Source organism: Maylandia zebra, linkage group LG3, assembly GCF_041146795.1.
Source record: "Maylandia zebra isolate NMK-2024a linkage group LG3, Mzebra_GT3a, whole genome shotgun sequence".
NCBI classification, from domain to species: Eukaryota; Metazoa; Chordata; class Actinopteri; order Cichliformes; family Cichlidae; genus Maylandia; species Maylandia zebra.
Window position 1 is genome coordinate 17,876,056 of NC_135169.1, and position 22,491 is coordinate 17,898,546.

Here is a 22,491-nt window from a genome sequence, read left to right on the forward strand (position 1 = left end):
CATTTAGAAAAGAAATGAGAGAAAAAAAATACTATACAAATTACATACAAAAAAACATTCTGATTAATTTACATGTTGAAAGGGAGTGGGAAGAAGTAAACACTTATTTAATCCCACCCCTTTACCATAAATTATCAGTTAATATTTAGTCAGCTTCCTTACTGATATAATTTGTAATAAAAATAGTGAACAGATTTCTGATATACTATATACTATAATATCACATCATGAATTTTTTGTTTGTTTGTTTTTAAATAGAGACATTCACTTAATTTAAATATTTTCCTTTTCTTTATAGATCGAGAAGATCATATTTTTATAACTCTTTTTGAACAGTTTTATGTTTGGACATTGCTTTAATTCCATATTCAGTTTGTTCCATAGTTTCACTCCATGAACAGAAACACAAAAGCCTTTTCTTGTAGTACGTACCTTCCCTGTTTTGAAGTTACAAAAAACCCTTAAATTATAACTTCCTTCTTTCAAAAAAAACATACTCTGAATATTACCTGGCAGTTCTTTATTTTTTGCTTTGAATAGAATTTGTGCTGTTTGGAATTTCACTATATCGTCAATTTTCAATATTTCAGACTGCAGAAATTGTGAGTTTGTATGTTCCCTATAACCTGCATTGTGGATGATTCGAATTGCTTTTTTTTTGAAGAGTAAAAAGTGAATGTAATGTGGTTTTATAGTTATTGCCCCAGACCTCTGCACAATAGCTTAAGTATGGTGAAACCAGTGAACAGTATAGAATATGAAGTGATGTTCTGTCGAATACCTGTTTTGCCTTGTTTAGTACTGCAATGCTTCGTGATACTTTGGAATGAATATATCTTACGTGAGCTCTCCAGTTAAGTTTTTCATCTATTATTACCCCCAGAAATTTATTTTCACTGACTCTTTCAATATCAACACCATTTATTTGAATCTTTGCATTTGTATTTAAACTACTATTTCCAAATAACATCAGTTTAGATTTATTCAAATTTAATGATAATTTGTTTTTATCAAGCCAGAACTTCACTTTACTTATTTCATTAGTAATATCCTCCAATAAATTCTGCAGATCATCACCAGAGCAAAAAATGTTTGTATCGTCAGCAAAGAGAACCATTTTTAATACTTTGGACACTTTACAGATGTCGTTAATGTACAAGTTGAAGAATTTTGGACCCAAAACTGACCCTTGGGGTACACCACAAGCAATGTCCATACATAAGGAGCAACCACCATTTATTTTCACAAACTGCTTTCTGTCACTTAAATAACTCCGGACCCAATCTAAAACTACCCCTCTGACACCATAACGTTCCAGTTTTCTTATTAATATATCATGATCTATAGTGTCAAATGCCTTTGTCAAGTCTATGAATAACCCAGCCACATATTGCTTTTTGTCTATGGAATTTGTGATGTATTCTATTGACTCTAATAGTGCCAGTGATGGAGAAACACGTTTACCTTTTAGGTCACATGAATGAGTTGAAGGGAAGTTATGAACTGTTTCTGAGAGACAAATAATAATAATGGATTGGATTTATATAGCGCTTTTCTAGGCACCCAAGCACTTTACAATGCCACTATTCATTCACACACACTGGTGGAGGCAAGTTACGGTTGTAGCCACAGCTGCCCTGGGGCAGACTGACAGAAGCGAGGCTGCCATATTACGTCATCTGCCCCTCTGGCCAACACCAGTAGGCAGTAGGGTAAAGTGTCTTGCCCAAGGACACAACGACCAGGACAGCGAGCCCAGGGATCGAACCGGCGACCTTCCGGTTACAGATGCGATTCCCAACCCCCTGAGCCTTTTTTATGTAGCTGACAGTTGGTAACTGCAGGGGCGGTTGTCTGATGTAAAATGTATAGAAATCATACATATACCAACAAAACAGTGCACATCACTGTCACAACAGCGTTTGTTTGTTTGTTTTTCCAAAGGCTTTATGGCTTTTCCTGTAATACCTGGTGGGCCGGTGTCTAGTCAAAATGCCCAGGCTGATTTTTTGTTTTGATTTTTACGCACACCCCACTTTTCAGTTATTTATTTGTAAAAAAATTGTTTGGAATCATGTATGATTTTCGTTCCACTTCTCACGTGTACACCACTTTGTGTTGGTCTTTCACGTGGAATTCCAATAAAATTGATTCTTATTTGTGGCTGTAATGTGACAAAATGTGGGAAAGTTCAAGGGGGCCGAATACTTTTGCAAGCCTCTGTACATGGATACATCCGTAGACAGAATTCACAATGTGTTTTCGGGACTTTCAGGTGTATGGACCAGTTTTCTTTTCTTTTCTTACCAGAAAGTTTTAATGAGCAGCTGGATTTTTTCTCTCTTTAACTGGCTGGACACAGAGGACACCGAAATGCAGCTGATTGAACTGAAAACCTCGACTCTGTCGGGGTCAAAGTTTGCAGAACTACAGATGCAGTTGGAATCCACAGCTGTGCGTGTTCATGGAGCTGCATTTTCACCTGCTGGACATCACTACCTGACAAGTTTAACTGTCTTCAGAACATTGCAGAGGCCTTATTGACAGTATTTGGCTCTACATATCTGTGTGAGCAGATTTTCTCTCATATACGTGAGGGTGGCTGTAGCTCAGATGGCAGAGCAGGTCAGCCACTAATCAGAAGGTTGGTGGTTCGATCCCAGGCTGCCTCCTGGCTGCATGCCAAATATCCTTGGGCAAGATACTAACCCCATGTTTGCCTACTGGTGGTGGTCAGAGGGCACCCTGGGATCGAACAAGGAATTATAAATGCCACATAAAGTGGGACACCAGGTCACTTTAGTGCAGGAGCTCCAGTGTTTCAACTGACCAACAATCTACAAAATTATATTACAAATGTACATAATGTAAAGACTCCAGAGGTGTAGTTCAAAAACTGATTTAGGTATTAAAAGATAAATATAGTTGATTACTTGATTGATTGATTGATTACTTATTACAATTATATTTATCTGTGACAGTGTATCTTTTGTATCTTTTTTGTTTGTTTGTTTGTTTGTTAAGCTTTTAAAAGTAAAGTAGAAGCAAACATTTAATCTGTTTTGAGTGGAGTTTGTTAAACCTGTTATCTGGCACTGTTTAGGCCAAAGGTTTGGAAATACCTGGAAATATCTCAGAGGTCATATCTCAGGCTTTAAGATCAAGCAATATAGGCCTACTTGTTAGTTTGATTGTTTATTTAGAAACATAAACCTGTTTTACTCAGGTGACCAGGAAATTTCAGAGCACTGCAGCTGAAGAAAAAGCAGAAAACAAGTAAGACAGCACTACATCCAATAACATGGCTATTGTTTATGTTACTTTTATTTTTTCATTTTGTCTTTCTTTTTGCATGTTTTTAAAAACCATCATGTCTTAAGCCCCTTTGTTGTTATACACAAGCATTAGTAAACAAAGCTCCTTTCCCCAGTAACCTCACACTGTACAGAAACAGTCGAGCAGATTCTTCAAACCAAGCTGCGTATCTATTGCAGATTCAGTCTTCCCAGCCTGGAGAAGGTCTACAATTTTGTTTCTGGTGTTCTTAACTTCTCTTCCCTTTCATGTAGAGAGGACACCAAGCTAACACTTTTTTTTTTTTTTTTGAAAATAGTGGGGGTTTTTAACCTCCTTTTGTTAATTTTTTTGTAATTTTTTCAATAAATCACATTTCATTTTCCATATATGACAGTTAATTTGTATCATATTTGCTTATCTGTGTTTTTAATTACATAAAAATGTATTGTACCATTTATTTGTGTTTTTTTAGGGGGAAGAAATCACACTGATGATGTTGAAGTCCCAAAAACTGACAAAAAACTGTAGGCTATGCATGAAATATGACGCACTAGGCATTAAAGGGTTAAATGCAATTCAGGGGAACTTTTTTTTTAATCTCCAGCAATGTCACATTCTTATGGCCTCCTCAGCTTCTTCTTTGGTTTTCTGCAGATGATGCAAAGAAAAAATACACACAATAAGAACCAGAGTTATCTTTGTAGTGCAACCCTCAGAAAATGATCAACGCGGTGTTTCATTTTGTGGTATGAATTTGAAAAGTCGTAGCTTACAGTGAGTTTACTCTGCTCATTAATTCCACTAATGACTCTATCCTTTGTTTTTTAGCGGCCACACTCATGTTGTTGTAGCTCTAGTTATTAGACATAATAGTAATAGCTTACCTTTGGGGACCACAGAGATGCAGTAGTGAAATTATTGGAAACACTTTTGCGAATATAGCCCACAATGCATAATGTAAATATTCCACATGCCTCAGTTATTATTCTGCACTGCTCTTGCAATACAAATATATACTATAGGCTGAAGAAAACAAGACAAAGGAAAGATTTTTTTTTTTTTTTAACAGTCAGCTACAATCTGGGAATTTTAAAGAGACTTATTTTTTTCACGGCCACCCCCATATATTTTATTATTGGACTTTACTATAGTATCTCTGCATGGTTTACAGTTCAAAACAATCTCTATCTTTATACCTATATTTAATTGCAGCCACTGAATTCATGAGCTGAAACAGCGGGGGCATTCTTTCTCCTTTAATGACAGGATTATCTGATTTGAACAAGGTCAGTGTGGTTTATGTATCTGAGATAACATGTTAAGCATATTACCTCTCAGTGACACCATACAGTATCAAGAGTTAAAACAACCAAAAAAAACCCCCAAAAACCAAAGAAAACATTCCATGTATAAATAATCAGTGCTAACCAACAGCTCAGTGGATCTGCGTTCGACTACTTCGCCTAGGCTGCACTGTCGAGCGCAGATCCACTGAGCGCAGCGCAAGCTAGTGAGACAGAAGCTAAGCTCGTTGCAACATGGCAACTGCCTCAACGCTACCCGAAATTGAACCTCCCCCTCCATCATTCAGATCTGGCGTTTAGAACTATCTTGGTTTTCATGTGAAGCATGACCCTGATAGTAAGCGCATCATGGACAAAAGTAAAACAGTATGTTGGATATGCCACGCAATCTCAATTACATTGGTGGGAACTAGTGCGTTAGTGCAGTTAGCTTGCTAACGTGTTGACGCCATCCAGCCCCACACACGGAGCGATATGCGGTAACTTTCTAATGGAGATTTGCGGCATTATGTCGTTAATGTCATTTTAACAAGATTAACGCTGACAGCACTAGTGGGAACACAACGAATATGACTGCACATATGCATTTAATATGCTGCTGAGAATATAGCCCAGAAGAAGCGTATAGTATAGCTTTTATTTTGGAAAGAGCCATTTCTCTGTAATAAACTCTATTTCTAAAGATGAGTGATTTCTCGATCAGATAGATTTATTTTTTTTATTTCTTTTGTTGTTTCAGCAACATTAAATTTAAAAACTGTACTTTTGAGTTAAAATATCTATTTATAATTTTAATAAATGACAAATTAAAAAGGCACAAACATTTTTTTGTATCGAAAAAACTATTGAACCGTGACACCAAAGTATCGAACCGAACCGAACCGTGAATTTTGTGTATCGTTGCACCCCTAATATATATATATATAATATATATATATATATTAGGGGTTCGATATTTTTTCGATACAAAAAAATGTTCATGCATTTTTAATTTGTCATTTATTAAAATTATAAATAGATATTTTAACTCAAAAGTACAGTTTTTAAATTTAACCCTAACCCTTGTGCGTGTTTTTTATTTTGACAGCGAATGCGCACCTGCGGACCACTTATGTGCAGCCCTGGTTATTTAGCTCGTCATATTGCAGCCACAGAAATTCTTTTGTCCATATAACCCATAAAGCTGCACTTTCTTTTGCCTTATAGTCTGATTTGTCAGAACTTCTCCGTTTTGTGGTAAGCTTTTCTTTGGCTGTCACTTCTTCACCCTGACCTGTCTTATTTGGCTCAGCAGAACTGAAATGCTTTTACACACACATAACGGTCAGCGATTCTCTGCGCGATCAACCTCTCACATGTTTAAGCTTGCTGCGGGAGATTTCACTTGTCATGTTTGCATAGTAAGCTAACGATTAATAAGAAGATGTCAGAGGAATTGGTGCACAAATTATCATCACTCACAGATCAGTGCTGTCGCTCTCTATACACAGTTCGCACGATTGCAAAGTGAAAGCAAAAAAACAAGCGCAAATTCAAATGCGACTTCAATATGTCACATATTGACAGTGGCTCACCGATGCCAATGACATAATTACCCAGCTACATTTCTGAAAGAATGCAAAAGCATTGACATATATTTTTCCTACAATAGCCCGACGGGCAGGGCAGAGATAGATTTTGGTAGCCCGACTGAAAAAATCGCTAGCTCCGGGACGTCGGGCTAGCGATATTGCAAGCCCTGTAACTGATTGAGGAATCACTCATCTTTGGAAAAGAGAGTTTATTACAGAGAAATGGCTCTTTCCAAAATAAAAGCTATACTATCCGCTTCTTCTGGGCTATATTCTCAGCAGCATAAGGAGAATCATGTGCTAACAGCTGTCTAAATGACTCGGCCAAAGTTAGTAGCATGCTTGTTGTTTTTTTTCTGCTTCCACTTGTCTTTGCACTAGGATGATGTCGGCGTAAATGTGCAGTCATATTCGTTGTGTTCCCACTAGTGCTTTCAGTTTAATCTCGTTGAAATGACCTTAACGCCACAACACGGCAAATCTCCGTTAACGAGCTACCGCCGATCGCCCCGTGTGTGGGGCTAGACGGCCAACACGTTAACGAGCTAACTGCGCTAACACACTAGTTCCCACCCATGTAATTGAGCATTGCATGGCACATCCAACATACTGTTTTACTTTAGTCCATGACTCGCTTACCTTCAGGGTCATACGTCACATGAAAACCAAAATAATTCCAAACGCCAGATCTGAATGAGGGTGGGGGAGGTCCATGTTGTAAGGAGAGCTTAACTTCTGTCTCGCTAGCTTGCCCTGCGCTCTTCCTTCTGACTATGCTGTCTGTGTTGAGCGCTCAGTGGATCTGCGCTCGACAGTGCAGCCTAGGCGGAGTAGTCGAACGCAGATTCACTGAGCGCTCAACACAGACAGCATCGTCAGAAGGAAAATTGATAAAATAAATTACAAATGTTGTATTGTTCGATACATATGCGTACCGAACCGAAAGCACTGTATCGAACGGTTCAATATCGATACGAATATCGTTGCACCCCTAATATATATATGTGTGTGTGTGTGTGTGTGTGTGTGTGTGTGTGTGTGTGTGTGTGTGTAGAGAGAGAGAGAGAGAGAGAGAAGTAGAATCTAATCATCTTAAAAAGATCTCAGATTTTACAGTTTTAGATTATACAAAAAACATTTAAAGGTGAATACTGATACAGAATTGATGGGTAGATTATAAAATCACTGACCTTCTCCTTGTGTCTTTCTTTCAGTTCACAGTTTGTCAGACTTCTGGTTTGCTCTGTGAGAGACTCAAACTGACACTTGGACTCTTGTAGCTAAAAAAAAACCCAAAAAAGGATTTTGAACAAATAGTAAAGCCTTGAAAAACACACGGATATGGTGCATATGTCGATCTTAATGTAATGAATACGCACCTCTTTGTTCTTATTCTCCAATTCATTCATCAGAGTCTGCACATTCTTCTCAGCTTCCTCTCTGCTCTGCTGTTCATCCTTCAGCTGCTGCTGGACTTCACTTACCTTGTCTTTAAGCTGGAACGAATGTAGGGAAGTTTACATTGATTTTTTTTTTTTTTACCATTAACAGTGTTAGCTGGTTTATTGTTTTTACGATTTGAAAAAAAAAACATATAATGCTAAAATACCAGTATTGCATCATATAAATAATGTATCTACACTTTATTGCTACAGCAGCACCTTCAGCATCCTCGTGTTCAAATGTAGTACAATGGTTCCTTGTTAATCACGGGAGTGACTTTCTAAAAATATCCCTCAATAGGCGAAATCCACAAAGTAGTCAGCTTTACTTTTTTACAATTATTGTATAATATTCTTATATGTTTTAAGGCTATAAAACCCCTCACTACACACTTTATACACTTTTCTCAGACAAGCACGAGCATTATCATTTCTCTCTCTCGTTTAAACACTCTCAAAGTTCAAACCTTCCTACAAATATAAGTCCAGTATTATAGAATAAAATCAACTTCAGCGTCACAATGCTAGCAATCGAAGATTTATGTAAATCTGACAAACTGAACGCAGAAATGAATAAAACGTTCGAGTGACTTACAGTATCTATGTAATGACAACTTTTACTATGCCCCAAAAATATATAGTTTGTCAAATGCACTGTGACCAACATGACACAAAGCTGAAAGTAAAAAGAAAGTATATTTATAGTTAATGATCAGTGGGTGTCTCATGTAGATTATGTGTGGAAATATGAGGACAAATATTGGCTGCCTTGATGTCTAACCTCACTAAACACACCCCCCAAAAAAATCAAGTTCATTTCTCAGATAGTTTTTATATCTGTGTTTTAGCTAAAATCATATGAATAATAAATACATTAAAATCAAGGAATTGACCTTCTTGATTTGGACCTCAAGCTCCTCCTTCAGGGAATTCAGGTCTTCCTTATGTCTCCGCTTCTCTTTATTGAGTTCGTTCTCAAACTAGAAGAAAAGGATGATCAAAATGAAACCAAAAGATCAGACAATCCCAGTCTCTGATCTTCAAACGGGTCACCAGGCTAAAAAGGGGGTTTTCTGTATACCTTTTTCCTGATCTCCCTGATCTCTGCATTCTTCTTCTCCAACAGATTTTGGGTTTGTTTCAGCTCATCAATAGTCTGACTTGTGTCCTCATGATCAGCTGATGGCTGATGGATCTATAAATCAGTAAAACAAATGTGATTTTTAAACTACGACACCTCATATTTTTATAAATATAAAATGAGTAGCAAATCATTTTAACCCATTGTGCCAATTATTCACATTCATGAATCTTTCATTCAGATTTACAGTAACACCAGAACTGAGTAAAGCTGTTGATGTCTTTTGAGATATGAGACAAAACTGCAGGGACAAATTATGATGAATAAGAACAATTACTGCAACAAAGATAATGAAAATAAACACCAATGATAACTTCTGTCCTGATTAGAGGCACTGAGCTTCATAGCAGCAGCTGAACCTCTGACTAGATATGATATCAAACATGAAAGAGACAAATATGAGATGAACTCATGGAATGAAACTAAAGGAAATAACCTGTTTTTTATTGGTTTCCAGCTCTTTCTTCAGCATCTGCACATCATTATCTTTCATTTTCAACTCTGCATCCATCTTTTCAGTGACTTTCAGTGAATCATCAGGGTCACAGGAGAGAGGAGACTACGACAGACAAACCAAGAGACACAAATCAGGATGAAACCTGTGTTCAGATAAATCTTATCAAAGCAGCATTTTCCACTGTAAGTGGTTTACAATCACAGTTATGTAAATATGTAATATATGTAGGGCCTAACAGGGCCCAAGTTTTATATCATCACTCATAATTATTTATAGTTACAAAAGTAGGACGGTTTAAGAACGTAAAAACATTTCAATTTTATTGCAATACATAACTGCTGTCCGTATTAATTTCTTATTAGTTGAAAAAATATATAAAAATATCTATAGATACATTAAAAATTAAAATAAATGTAATCACTTTTCTGTCCAGAAGATCTTCCTCAGTGTTCTTCCTACTCTGCTGCTGTGCACCCTGGAGCTTCTGCTCAAACCTGGCCACTATGTCGTTAAACTAGGAGAAGAGTGAGGTGAAGGGTAATCAAAAAAATCTGCATTTCTCCAACTCGATACAGAAGGAATGAAGGAACATCATACAAGACAAACCACCTTCTTCTTCCTCTCCAGCCTTTTCTTCACTTTAACATCCACCTCCCTCTGCTCCTCACGCTGCAGCTGCTGCTGTGCTGTAGCTACTTCCTCATTCACCTGAGACCACAGAGAAAAAAACAACATAAGAAATTAGTATATTAAATGTACATTTTCTTAGCATTATTAACAAAATACACATATTCTTGAATTGGTGAAAAGTGTAATCAGGTTGCAAAACAAATATGATTTTAAGTGATCTAGATCAAAAACTGTACATTTTAATCCTTTTTAATTCTCTAAAAAACAGGTTTGGTACAGTGGTCATCAGCATTGATTGCCATTGCAGCTCATTTTCCATTGGCTGATTTTTACCACTGAAAAACTGATAACTGTGTCTTCTGAATGAAAAGACAAAAGTGTGTTTAATCAAAGAAAAGATCAAATATGGCTGTGCACCCTCAGTATGTTAAAGACTTTTTTATTGTTAAAAGACGACGTTTCTTCTAACCATCACCATGTGCTCACCAACTGTTTACTTTGTCTCCTGACATTCAAATGTAGTTCTTTAAAAAGTACCATATCATGGTTGTCCCGAGTTAGTGTAATATAAGGTCGTGTGTGCTGTAAGAGGTGATGTTGCTTACTTTGTTCCTTGTGGTGACAGCAAGGCCGAGGTTCAGCTGTGAAGAGGCCTCCTGCTTTTCTTTAAGCGTGTCAGGTGTCATCACCTCAGTTTTATCCAACTAACAAACAGAAGCACAGCTGAGAGGATCAATTATCCATTCATTTAGGTTAGCATACAGCTAAGCATGGACTAGATGACAACTGGGGAAATATCTGAGCTGGTTTCATGCATTTAGACCACTTCATTCATGCTCTGCAGCCTTGTCTTCAGAGTCTGCATCCTCACCTCATCATGCCCCCTGTGCTGCTCCTCACCCTGCAGCTGCTGCTGTGCCACAGCTACTTCCTCATCCACCTGAGATTAGAGGAAAAAAATGTTAGAGCTTTTAAAATAAAGCTTCAAAATTTTGGAAGATTTAATTTGCAAAAATGTTACCCACAACATGGTTTGGTGAATTATTCTCCAGTGTCTGCAGGTTCTTCTCATCTCCTTCCTCAGTCTGGTGTTCATCACTGAGCTTCAGGGCTGCAGCTTCTTTTTCTTTTAACTTGGACAAAAGTAGAATATTATGAAAAAGAAGCACGTTTTGGAGCGATCATCAGACATAAAGAATATTGTGTGTGTGTGAAGGAAATGCTCTAAAAGTGAAATTTCAGACTATTTACAGTCATTTAGCTTAACACAATAAAACTGCCAGCATTATATCATGGACACTCTGCAATGCATCCTTCTGATGGAGGATAAGAATCTATATAGATCAGAGAAAAACACCTAAAGCCGGAATATTTCATCATTTTTTTTTAAATAAGAGGAAGATGAGCTACTGGTCAAATATGGCTGTGCTCCCTCTGTCATGGTCCTGGGCCATGTTGGCCCAGCATTCTTAGTTTTCATGTATTTTTGTATTTTGTTCCTTATTTAGGCCATGTTTCCTGAGTTGCCCTGTTGTGTTGTTCCCTAAGTGCTTTCACTTCGTGACTCTTACCCCCTGTGTGCCCCTCTGTGTATTCATGAGCCCTCGTCTCTCTCTGTGTTTATTCTATGTTTTCCCCAGCCCGTTATGTCTGTGTTCTCCCCGTGCTCTCTCTCCTCCTGTCTGAACCTCTGTACTTCCTGTTTTACCTCGCCCATCTCCCGTCAGTGTTGTGTTCACTCCTGACATGTTTCGTTATGATTATCAGTGTCACCTGTGTTCACCATGTGCTCCTACTTCCCTCGTTAACCCTCTGTGTATTTATGTCTGCGTCTCCCTCAGTTCTGGGTCGCGTTCTCCCTCATGCTGTGTGTGATTCCCCTGTGTTCCTTGGTGAGCTTTATGTTAGTTTTCCCCAGTTTAGTTTTGTATTTCCTGTCATCCTTTGTCAGCAATAAAGCTGCTTTTTGAGTTCATCCCCTGAGTCTGTGAGTTTTGCGATTGGGTCCTCATCCTGCCTGCCACACAGCGATCCATGACACCCTCAGCATGCCTCTGTTGCACAGGTGCATAATCTCAATGGTAAATGTCGTCAATTGAAGTCAAATCTAATGGATTATTTATTTTAATGACTTTGCTGAACTTAGATTGTATAATTATTGGCCACACAGATTCTGTGAAGGTGGTGTACTTGTTCACTGTAGTTGTACTTGCTATAAAATATTGTTTTATCAGTGGGGCTAATAAAGACTGAAACAAGCTGTCAAAAGTCAACAAAGCAGCAACTCTAAAAACTCATGTTTGCTTTACAATGGAGTCTCACTAAGATAAGGTAAGATAACTCTTTACTGTCATTGCACAGTCATACATAGTACAATAGTAAAATGAAATTGGAGAACTGTCCAATATCAGCACTAGATACAACATGACATGATACCACACATCACAACACAACACAGTAACTTAACTAATAAAAATGACGAATGAGTGTATGTGTATTGCATACTGTTACTATTTCACATTAATTATTATTGCACCTTGTTTTTTTGTTTTTGTTATAAAAATACAAAAATATTATTATTGTTGTTACCCCCCAAAAGAAGTCCTGGGAGGTAACCAATCAGGTCAACTGTTTGCACTGATTAGGGCCGTTGCCCTGTTGTAAAAGCTGTCCTTGAGTCTATTTGTCATTTATCTAAGTTTGCCCCACTATCATGCCTTTATTCACAGACATGACAGTCATTCATTTTTACACCATCTGTAATTTGTTTTTAGTGCAGCCTGTTCGTTTCTCTCTCCTCCCCCTGTTTTTTTCCTGAGTTGCTATCTTATCTTTGTGCTTCTGATTCATCTCTGACTGAACTTTGTTGTTCAGGTTAGACTTCCCTCTGACACGCAATTCTGCTTCTTTTTTCATCGGAAGTAGATAAAAGTAATGTCCATTGTTTACTCACATGCTTGTTGTCATTTTCTGTTTCCCCTGAGTTCAAAGCTTCACTTGAATTCCTCTCAGCTGTCTTATTTTCATTTTTGCTCCCTCCTCTCAGAAACACAAAACATGGTAGATTAGTGTTTTGTTTGAGTCTTATAAAGTCTTAAGTAACTTGGGTTGTATCTCTCATTATCCAACCTCTCTTAAAATACCATTATAAGGGGAAAAATATTCATATAGCTCATTAAACTTGTATCAAACTGAAAAATGAATTTGTAACTTACTGTTTTTCTTTTGCTTACACTTGTACGTGACAGTAACAACAAGAAGAATGGGCACCGAGACAACAATAATAAGGATGCAGTTGAGCACCGCAGGAGTCAAATTTTCTGAAGTGAAAAATTAAAGAAAATCATGAAAATAAAATAACTCTGATAATAATAATAATAATCTTCAATGTCAAAAACAAAAAGGTTTCTTCATAATCTTCTAACTACCAGTAAAAATTAGTAAGTGAAGAAAAGCAGAGTTCTCTGAAGTATTTTTATACACATATAAACAAGTACTGAGCTTTAGATTTGAAAATACTTGTCTCAGGTTACCTGGGCTGACCAGAAATCCAAACCAGCTTTTTAGGCTCATTTTGTTCTGGAAAACAAGAAGAAAATAGTCACAATAAAGAGATATACCTCTGCATTCATGTTGAAATGAAAAAAAGAACAAATCATGTGGTTTAAAAACAGCATCCTAATTCAACTTTGATGTATGCCACTATGTGATGATGTATCAACACTTAACTACGATCAGAATAATTTTATTTATTTTGAATCAAAAAAGGTTAGAGTTCATGTAAATGTTTATAATTATTTGACATAATTATGCTTTTACTGTTTCTTCTCTGTAGATGGGCTTCATTGCACACACACTGTGTAATGTACAGCATAGAGGGATAATAACTATTACAATGTAACTTGTTGTAAATTGCCTCACAAATAAACAAATACACCTTAGATCACAAACAAATCTGCATCTGAGAACTAAAGTTTTACATTTTTGAGGCTAAAAGTTTAACAGTTTAAAGCTGTCAGTTAGAACCACAGAGACACACTTTATGTTTCTATTATACAGTAAATTATACAAACAACCAAACATAAAGTATTTACCTCATAAATTACACTGATGCATCTGCTTCCCTGCAGTGAGTGAGGCTGTGCAGCATTTGTCCTTCAGCACTGGTTAAAGGAAACACTCACCTGCAGTAACAGGAGGCGTGGTTTCTTCAGAAGTCTGAGGAGGAAAAGAATGTGTGTGTTGCAAACAATCGGTTCTTGCGAGCGTCCACATGTTAAAATGAAACTTCATTAAATGCTTTTAATGCCAGCGTGATGTGATCTGGTTAAGCTGTTACAATCTAAGGCCTTGACCTTTGACCTTGTTATGATGAAATGTTTTCATTTGTGTGTCCAAAGCTTGTTTCATTTGTGCACACAAACATGTTTCCAGGACAGACACAAACTGACAAATCAACAAATCTTAACATTTGATCAGTTTCCTGCTTCTCTGGAAACTGGTGACATCATATCTGAGCTCTCATTATCGTTTGAGCATGTAACCCTGACGTGTGATCTAAAGAAGGAAAAGGAAATCTGGACTTAAAGTGTACATAAAAAGTAAGTTCTGAGTATTGTCTCAAACTAAACTCAGAGTAATTGCAGCCAAAAGCAAATATCTGGAATCAGTTTGTCTTCAAAAACAGAATTTAAAGCTGTTTGTATGTTGCTTCACTAGTATCAGTTGTTCATGTATTACTATTTCAGGAAATCAAATAAATTCTCATTTTAGTTTTTTGCCTTTGGTGCCAGTATTTGTTTTTTGCCTTTATTGAAATCAGCTTTAGTTGATAACATTTACTGATATAATCTAAAGAAAAAAGAAAACAAATCAAGGGAAACATTTCTGCACTGAAACACAAACAGGTTTATGACTAGGTTTGGACAATGAAAGCATGAGGTCACCACAAATATTCAGTGCATTACTTGTCATAACAGCTGCTTCACTTCTTTATCTCAAAATCTGATCAGTTTCCTGTTTCACTGGAACAACGCTGTTTTAGACTGTGGTGTCCTGTTACAGCTCACAGATTAAATGGGACCGGCTTCCATGGGTCCCATGTCTTCCCAAGTCCAATCTTTTTGGACATTATTGTTAATGGCTTTGGTAATACACCTCACAGGTAACGTTAGTATAACAATATGTGAATGATGACAATACTGAGATGTTGATGTTTATGTTTAGTATCTTGGTTTAAGATCTCACAGTGATAACACTTGTTAAATAGGGCATTACAATTTGTCTTGATAAGATTTGGTCATTAAGTATTGAAATGCACTTTGAAATTTAAACCTCATGATGTTAGTGGACAAATAAATAAATAAATATCCTTTGCATTTTATCCACTGGCTGACTTTAAACCATGAAGCAAGAGGACAATTGGGACGATTCAAGCTCTCTGGGATCAATAAAGATTGACTTCATTCCTTCAAATGGTCTTTGACATGCACTTATCTGGATCAAAGACTGACGAGGAGGCACAGAACAACTCTGTCATCCCTGAAGCCGAGCCACAAATGATGCGGGCATCCAGAATTTTCCAGAGACTGTGACATACAAAAATACCACAAGAAATCGTATTTAGAGTAACTACAGTAGCTGGTAAAGCAATGTCCTCAATGTTGTTTTGAGTTAATAATTATCAGTTGAAACAATGAAGGTGTGCTCAACACTAAACAAATCTGTCTCTGGTTTATTTTTGAATGATGGATTGTCCTTTATGTTTCTCTGAATCAAGTTACTTTGGTGTGTTTGATTGTTTTCTTATTATCTTAGTGCTTGTGATGATGATGATGATGATGATTATGATGATGTTCTATGTTCCAGCTTATTCCGGTTTATTTTTAGTTCTGCCCGTGTTAAGTCTGTGTTTCTTAGTCTGCGTCCTTGTGTCTTATTTCCTGTTTTATTGTGAAAGTCTATGTCTTATGTTAGTGTGTGCAGTTTTGCTCCTCGTTAGTCCAATTTCTCCCAGCTGTGTCTCCCTCCTGTTGCCAATTCCCTGATTACCACCCTGTGTATATTAGCCCTGTGTTTTCCTGTGCTTAGTGTCGCGTCATACCCTTGGATTATGCCTGTGTGTTTTTGGTTTCTGTATTCACTTCACGTTTGGTTTTCATGTCAGCAATAAAACTGAGGTTTTGATTGACAATTCTGTGCTCGAGTCCTGCGCTTGGATCCTCCTCTCCGCCTGCCCGCACACAGAGCCCTGACAAAACCACCCATACCCTAACACACATGGGGTCAATAATCCAACACAGGGCATCAAAAAAACATGAATAAAATACTGTATTTCCCTCACTATAAGGGGCACTAAAAGTATTTTAAGTTTCTTTAAAAAATCGACGGTGCGCATTATGTATGAATTCTGGTTGTGCTCACTGACCTCTAACCAATGTTATGTGGTACACGGCGCTCAAAAATCTGTCAAAAAATATTTTACGACTTTGTTAAGCTACGAAGCAGCACTGCTTGATGGATTGTCAAAGCATTACGGCTGCCATAGTCAGGAGCCTTGCAGAGTAATCTGGGTCCAAAACTCCGTCCGCTTCAGGTCCCTGTCACAGTGTTGGGTCATTTGAAATAGTGTTTTGCGTTTATTTTCATTATTACTATTTTGTTGTTGTTATTATTATTCTTTGTTCTAGTTTATCCTGATTGTGTGTTTGGGTTTACACCCTTTGGTTCTTAGAGGTTTGGTTTTGTGCTTCCTCTGTTCTGCCTGTACCGCATCTCTGAGTCCAGTCTGTGCATTTCCTGTTTTAGTTTGAAGGTCAGTGTATTTTATCAGTGTGTTCTGTTTGTGCTTTCCCTGTCTCATCAGTGTAATCAGCGTCAGCCGTGTCTCCCAGCTGTTTCCTCTTAGTCCTGTTCACCTCTTGTATTTAGTGTCTGCGTCTTCCACTGCTTGTTGTCGTGCCATACCCTCAGTTTCACTGTGTGTTCTCTTTGCTACTCTGCCTGCCTGCCTAGTTTGTCTTTATACTCTCAGTTTGGTTAGTTTTCTGTTCGGTTGCTATCCAGCAATAAAGCTAAGTGTTTTGAGTAATGTTTGCCTCTGTGAGTCCTGGATTTTGGGTCCTCTCTCCCTGCCTGCCTGCACAGAGTCATGACAGTCCCAAAGTCAAACGAACACTGCAGCATCACTGAGAGTTAAAAGCATTCTAAATTCTTCCATCTTTAATAAAATGATCAGTGTTGCTGCTTTACCAAGTGTAACGATGAAGTTTAACATCCAGGCATCCACGAAAACAGAATTTATTACATTTAACAGAGTTAGAAGTTAACAGGAAGTTAGCGCGCCAGTTTTCGCTTAAACATGCTATACCATGTTTGTTTCTTTGTATGTTGATATATATATATATATATATATATATATATATATATATACATACACATACACACATATACATAGTGTTGGGGAGTAACGGAATACATGTACCGCCGTTACGTATTTAAAATACAAAATATGAGTAACTGTATTCCGTTACAGTTACCGTTTAAAAGGGTGGTATTTAGAATACAGTTACTTTGTTGAAATAAATGGATTACACTGCGGTACTTTCCTGTTTCACATTGTCGCGGGTCAGGACTGTTTGGGTTTTGTTTGACAGCTACGTTCTGTTGTTCCAGGCGGAAGCGTTACGGTTGCCATGGTTACAGGGCGACATTCTCTCTCTCTCTCTGCGACTGTGTGTTTCCTGGGTGAGAGAGCGCCTTTTCGTTGTTGTTGTTGTTGTGCTAAGCTAACAGGCAGAATGCTACAAGCATAGCTCTAAAGAATGTAGCCTCATGGGCAGTGTAGTCCGTGCTGCAGGGAGAATGGACTGCCATACACGTTATGGGTCTGTGAGCGCGAGGAGGGAGAAAAAGGGGAGTGGAAAGGTAGGAGTTGTCATCGAGGAAAAACGGGAGCTGGAAGCATGTAAATATAATAATAACCACTGCAGCCAAGAAGAGTGCCTGACGAGCCCAGTTGTAAGTAAGCTATTAAGACTCGACTGTACACCGTGTTCGTGTTTTCCTCCGAAAACAATAAGTTCCGTTCGAGCAGTCTTTCAACCCCTGTCTCTGTCTCTCGCAAGAAAAATTGACCCACACAACAAAGTAAAGCTATTTTTCGGCTACAAGCCGACAGGGACCGCGCCGTAGTAGTCAGAGGTCCCTTTACTACAGTTCGGAGTCGCGGACCTTCAGTAATAGTAATAAATCACACAGCAATAGTACATTCACGTAGTTGTAAAAAGCATGATAATATATTAAGTAATCCAAAGTATTCAGAATACGTTACTGTCATTGAGTAATGTAACGGAATACGTTACAGAATACATTTTGGGGCATGTATTCTGTATTCTGTTATGGATTACATTTTAAAAGTAACCTTCCCAACACTGTATATATATATATATATATATATATATATATATATATATATATATATATATATATATATATAGTGGGGCAAAAAAGTCAGCCACCGATTGTGCAAGTTCCCCCACTTAAAATGATGACAGAGGTCAGTAATTTGCACCAGAGGTACACTTCAACTGTGAGAGACAGAATGTGAAAAAAAAATCCATGAATCCACATGGTAGGATTTGTAAAGAATTGATTCGTAAATCAGGGTGGAAAATAAGTATTTGGTCACCTCAAACAAGGAAAATCTCTGGCTCTAACAGACCTGTAAAGTCTTCTGTAAGAAGCTTTTCTGTCCCCCACTCGTTACCTGTATGAATGGCACCTGTTTGAACTCATCATCTGTATAAAAGACACCTGTCCACAGCCTCAAACAGTCAGACTCCAAACTCCGCCATGGCCAAGACCAAAGAGCTTTCGAAGGACACCAGGAAAAGTATTGTAGACCTGCACCAGACTGGGAAGAGTGAATCTACAATAGGCAAGCAGCTTGGTGTGAAAAAATCAACTGTGGGAGCAATCATCAGAAAATGGAAGACATACAAGACCACTGATAATCTCCCTCGATCTGGGGCTCCACGCAAGATCTCATCCCGTGGGGTCAAAATGATCATGAGAACGGTGAGCAAAGATCCCAGAACCACACGGGGGGACCTGGTGAATGACCTGCAGAGAGCTGGGACCAAAGTAACAAAGGTCACCATCAGTAACACACTACAACGGCAGGGAATCAAATCCCGCAGTGCCAGACGTGTTCCGCTGCTGAAGCCAGTGCATGTCCAGGCCCGTCTGAAGTTTGCCAGAGAGCACATGGATGATACAGCAGAGGATTGGGAGAATGTCATGTGGTCAGATGAAACCAAAGTAGAACTTTTTGGTATAAACTCAACTCGTCGTGTTTGGAGGAAGAAGAATACTGAGTTGCATCCCAAGAACCAAGCATCAAGGTCTGCACCAATAAGCTGAACTGAATTTACCTGAATATTGATCAGTGAAAGAGGATCTGTATCCTCAGGCCAAGTTCTACAAAAACATTTAATAAAATAGGTTGGATCTGCTCCTGTTATTGTCTTCTCCTGAAACCTCCCAGCTGCACTTTACGGTCTTCTCCTTCTTCCTTCAACTGCCTCCATCTGCATGTCTCCTGTCACATATCCACGAATCTACCTCTACTCCTCAGCACATATCTAAACCATCTAAGCTTCTCCTCTCTGACTTTATCTCCAAACTGCTGAGTTTTGTGTCTGATGTACTCGTTTCTAATCTTGTCCATTTTTGTCAATCCCAGTGAAAATCTTAACATTTTCAACTCTGCCACCTCCAGTTTTACAAGTCAACATAAACACACACAGATATTTTTAGAGCCCTGACCACCATGTGGTACCAGAGCAAACACATTTTATTCTACAACTAAGTTACCACAAATCCAAAACAGAGTGATTTTGCCCAATTAACATAAAGAAAACTGGATCAAACGATGCAGCGATTCCCCGAGGGGTCGGTACTCAAAAAGGCAGTGGGTGACAACAGGTGATTTATTTGAGAATGCACTTCCAACTTCATTCTTTGAAATTATATGACATTTATTTAGATAAAGATATTTCCACCAGACCCACACAGTGTGCTCTTAATCCCTTAATTAATGGGAGGGTCCAAAGGTTAACAGACCAATCACTTTTCTAAACACTTTTCCAAGAGTGAAATGAATTACAAATTTACATAACAAAACTAGGGTTAGTATATTTTTTACTGTTTTATAGAAAAACAAAAATGAACATTTTTACACCATTTCATAAACATTCAACAAATATAACATATTCCAGTTAGAAATATCCCAGTGGGAATGTTAAGATGATTTTTAGTATCATTTGCTTGGACAACTTCAGGGCTGTTGTGAATTTAGGTATTTGGTCAGAAAGTAAACTCAAACATGCATTTAAATTTTAACCTGATTAAAGTAGATGAAAATCAGGGGGTAACCAAAGCTATCAAAGAATTCAACTGCATCAGACCAAAGACTGGCCAACAGACCAAAACTTTCACTGATAGGACAATACTACCAACACAGCTGAAAACAATGTCGACATGCAGAACTATTCCCAAGACATTAGGTAAATCCTGCAAAAAAAAACCTGTGTTTAATACAGATTAAATAGTGACCATAAAGTTATTAAGAAAGTGTTTACTAAGGTCATAAATTAATTAAACTTAATTGCTCCCTCCTGGCTTTTAGAAACAATGCAGGTTCAGTGCAGTTCTGCATTAACCTTACTGTTAAGACCTAGAAGTTATACTATGTATAATGTATACTGTAATATATATACAGTAACTGACTACCAATCCCAAAACAAGGAAAAAAGAAGAAGGCTGCACTGCTAATGTGACTAGACCATACATGACTCAGAATTAGAGAAGGGGAAATTATTTTACACATAAAAGATAAGCAAATGCATAAAAAGCTTTACGCATAAAATTCTTCCTCTTCAACATAAAGCTGAATTGTAGTGTTTCTGTTGTCTGAACCAATGCATTCAGTCATAGGGAAAAGGAAGTTTTACGAGATTCTGGCTAGTATGCAGTCATGTGTTTATGACAACTTTTTGCAGTATAATTATCCAAATGTGCAGTTGTACATTGTGTCTAAACATCTCCCCTTTGGTCTTGTTTGTCCAAAGGACATTGTTTGAGATATTTTGTGCTCTTGTTCTTTTTAGCGAGAAGATACTTTCCTCTTTTAACCCTTCCAAATACAGTAAGTGATACTTGCTTATTCATTTAGTACTTTAAATGTCATTTTACACAATCTGACCTAAAGGTGAGTTTGCTTGGATGTCTTCGGGGGACGATTGTATCATTTTATTAACACATACCCGAATGCTCCATAACTGCACTGGACCAAAGACTGACCAACACAACAACTTTTATAAATGTTGTGACACTTTGTGATGATCCGTTTTCTGCACCTGGATGACAGTGACTCCGTAATTTCCTATGGAAACAGTAAGGATGTACTTTTCAAAGGACTGAATGGGGATCTGTTAAAACTTTATTTTTACAACTGTGATCCCTCATCAGACAATTTAACTTTGAAGATTTTTGGTGAAATGTTTCCATTTTTCAGATCATGAAAACTGGGACATTCTTCTGTCAAAGGACAGATGTGTTTCAGCCCACCATGTCACACAAGGATAAAATCTGGGGTCTAGGTAAGGCCTCAAGTGTGCCACAGTGAACAGTTCAACTACTGCTTGAACTGTACCAGTGACCTTGGCCTGAAGAGAACATGGTTTTATTTGGTAACTGAAGTTGTATTTGGGAGCAAACAATCAGACAGATTTGTGGTAAACAGACAAACAGCTGCACTATGTGTGCACTGTACCATCAACTGGTTATTACTAGGAAACACACTTTTTTCAAGAAATAATTTTCCAGGGAAACAAGTTTGTATGAAAGACAGGGATCAGGCCTTAAGACAAACGATGTGCAAATGCTCTTTCAAAGATAAGATACATTTCTGTACTAACAGTTTCAGCAGAAGAGACCTACTTATCAAGAGCTATAAAAATTAAAAGTAAATAGTCCAAACTGAACAGAAAATACTCTTAACAAAGAATATTAAATGTATATCCAATCTTTCAGCTATAAAACAATAATAATAATAATAATAATAATATTAATAATAATACAGAGTCACACAGTCAGAATAATGACAGAATAGTTTCATATGTGACTGTTACACTAGTATAATAATTAGTGAATGAAGCACAAAACTAAATGTGAGTATGATAAAGGCCAGTGGCATTTAAGTAAACATATACGTGAAACATCAGAAATTAAAGTACAAACATCTGCATTGAAATCCTCCCGCTGTCACAGTATTACATTACTGCATAGATTGTCCAGTAATACAAATTCACAGGAAGAAAAAACTGTAGCCTTCAACAATTCTGGAATTGATTCAGTAAACAATCATGTAAAAGAAATATTGAATTACCGACATCAAATATTTCTTCTTTTGTGTGTGTGTGTAAGGCATTTAAACAGAGATCAGTTAAATAAAATTCAGGGGACCTTTTTTTTTGCCCGTGACATCATTATTTGTAACTGTACTTTATTAATTGTCCGGAGCTTTGGTTGGTTCTGTTGGCATCAAATGTTCATCTCCAGAGATGTCACATTCTTTCACAGCCTC

General features: G+C 37.6%; 1 protein-coding gene across 1 annotated transcript; it reads right to left on the reverse strand.

Annotated features, from left to right (window-relative positions):
- Positions 1 to 3,350: 3,350 nt before the first annotated feature.
- On the reverse strand, positions 3,351 to 13,474 carry LOC143414074 (uncharacterized). The gene is made up of 15 exons (XM_076877716.1): positions 13,463 to 13,474; positions 13,376 to 13,421; positions 13,058 to 13,162; positions 12,796 to 12,881; positions 10,868 to 10,975; positions 10,714 to 10,782; positions 10,448 to 10,546; positions 9,822 to 9,920; positions 9,634 to 9,726; positions 9,192 to 9,314; positions 8,696 to 8,809; positions 8,508 to 8,594; positions 7,552 to 7,668; positions 7,363 to 7,452; positions 3,351 to 3,945 (listed from the first exon to the last, which is right to left on the reverse strand). Exons 1-15 carry the CDS (start codon positions 13,472 to 13,474, stop codon positions 3,907 to 3,909), a joined length of 1,287 nt encoding a protein of 428 aa, XP_076733831.1. The 3' UTR covers positions 3,351 to 3,906.
- Positions 13,475 to 22,491: the final 9,017 nt, after the last annotated feature.

Excerpts from the sequence above, each read along its gene's own strand:
- LOC143414074 (XM_076877716.1), bottom strand. Across the intron at positions 10,783-10,867 it reads ATAATTCACCAAACCATGTT|GTGGATGAGGAAGTAGCTGT; the intron begins GTGGGTAACATT and ends CTCTAATCTCAG. Across the intron at positions 7,669-8,507 it reads TTGAGGTCCAAATCAAGAAG|CTTAAAGACAAGGTAAGTGA; the intron begins GTCAATTCCTTG and ends CATTCGTTCCAG.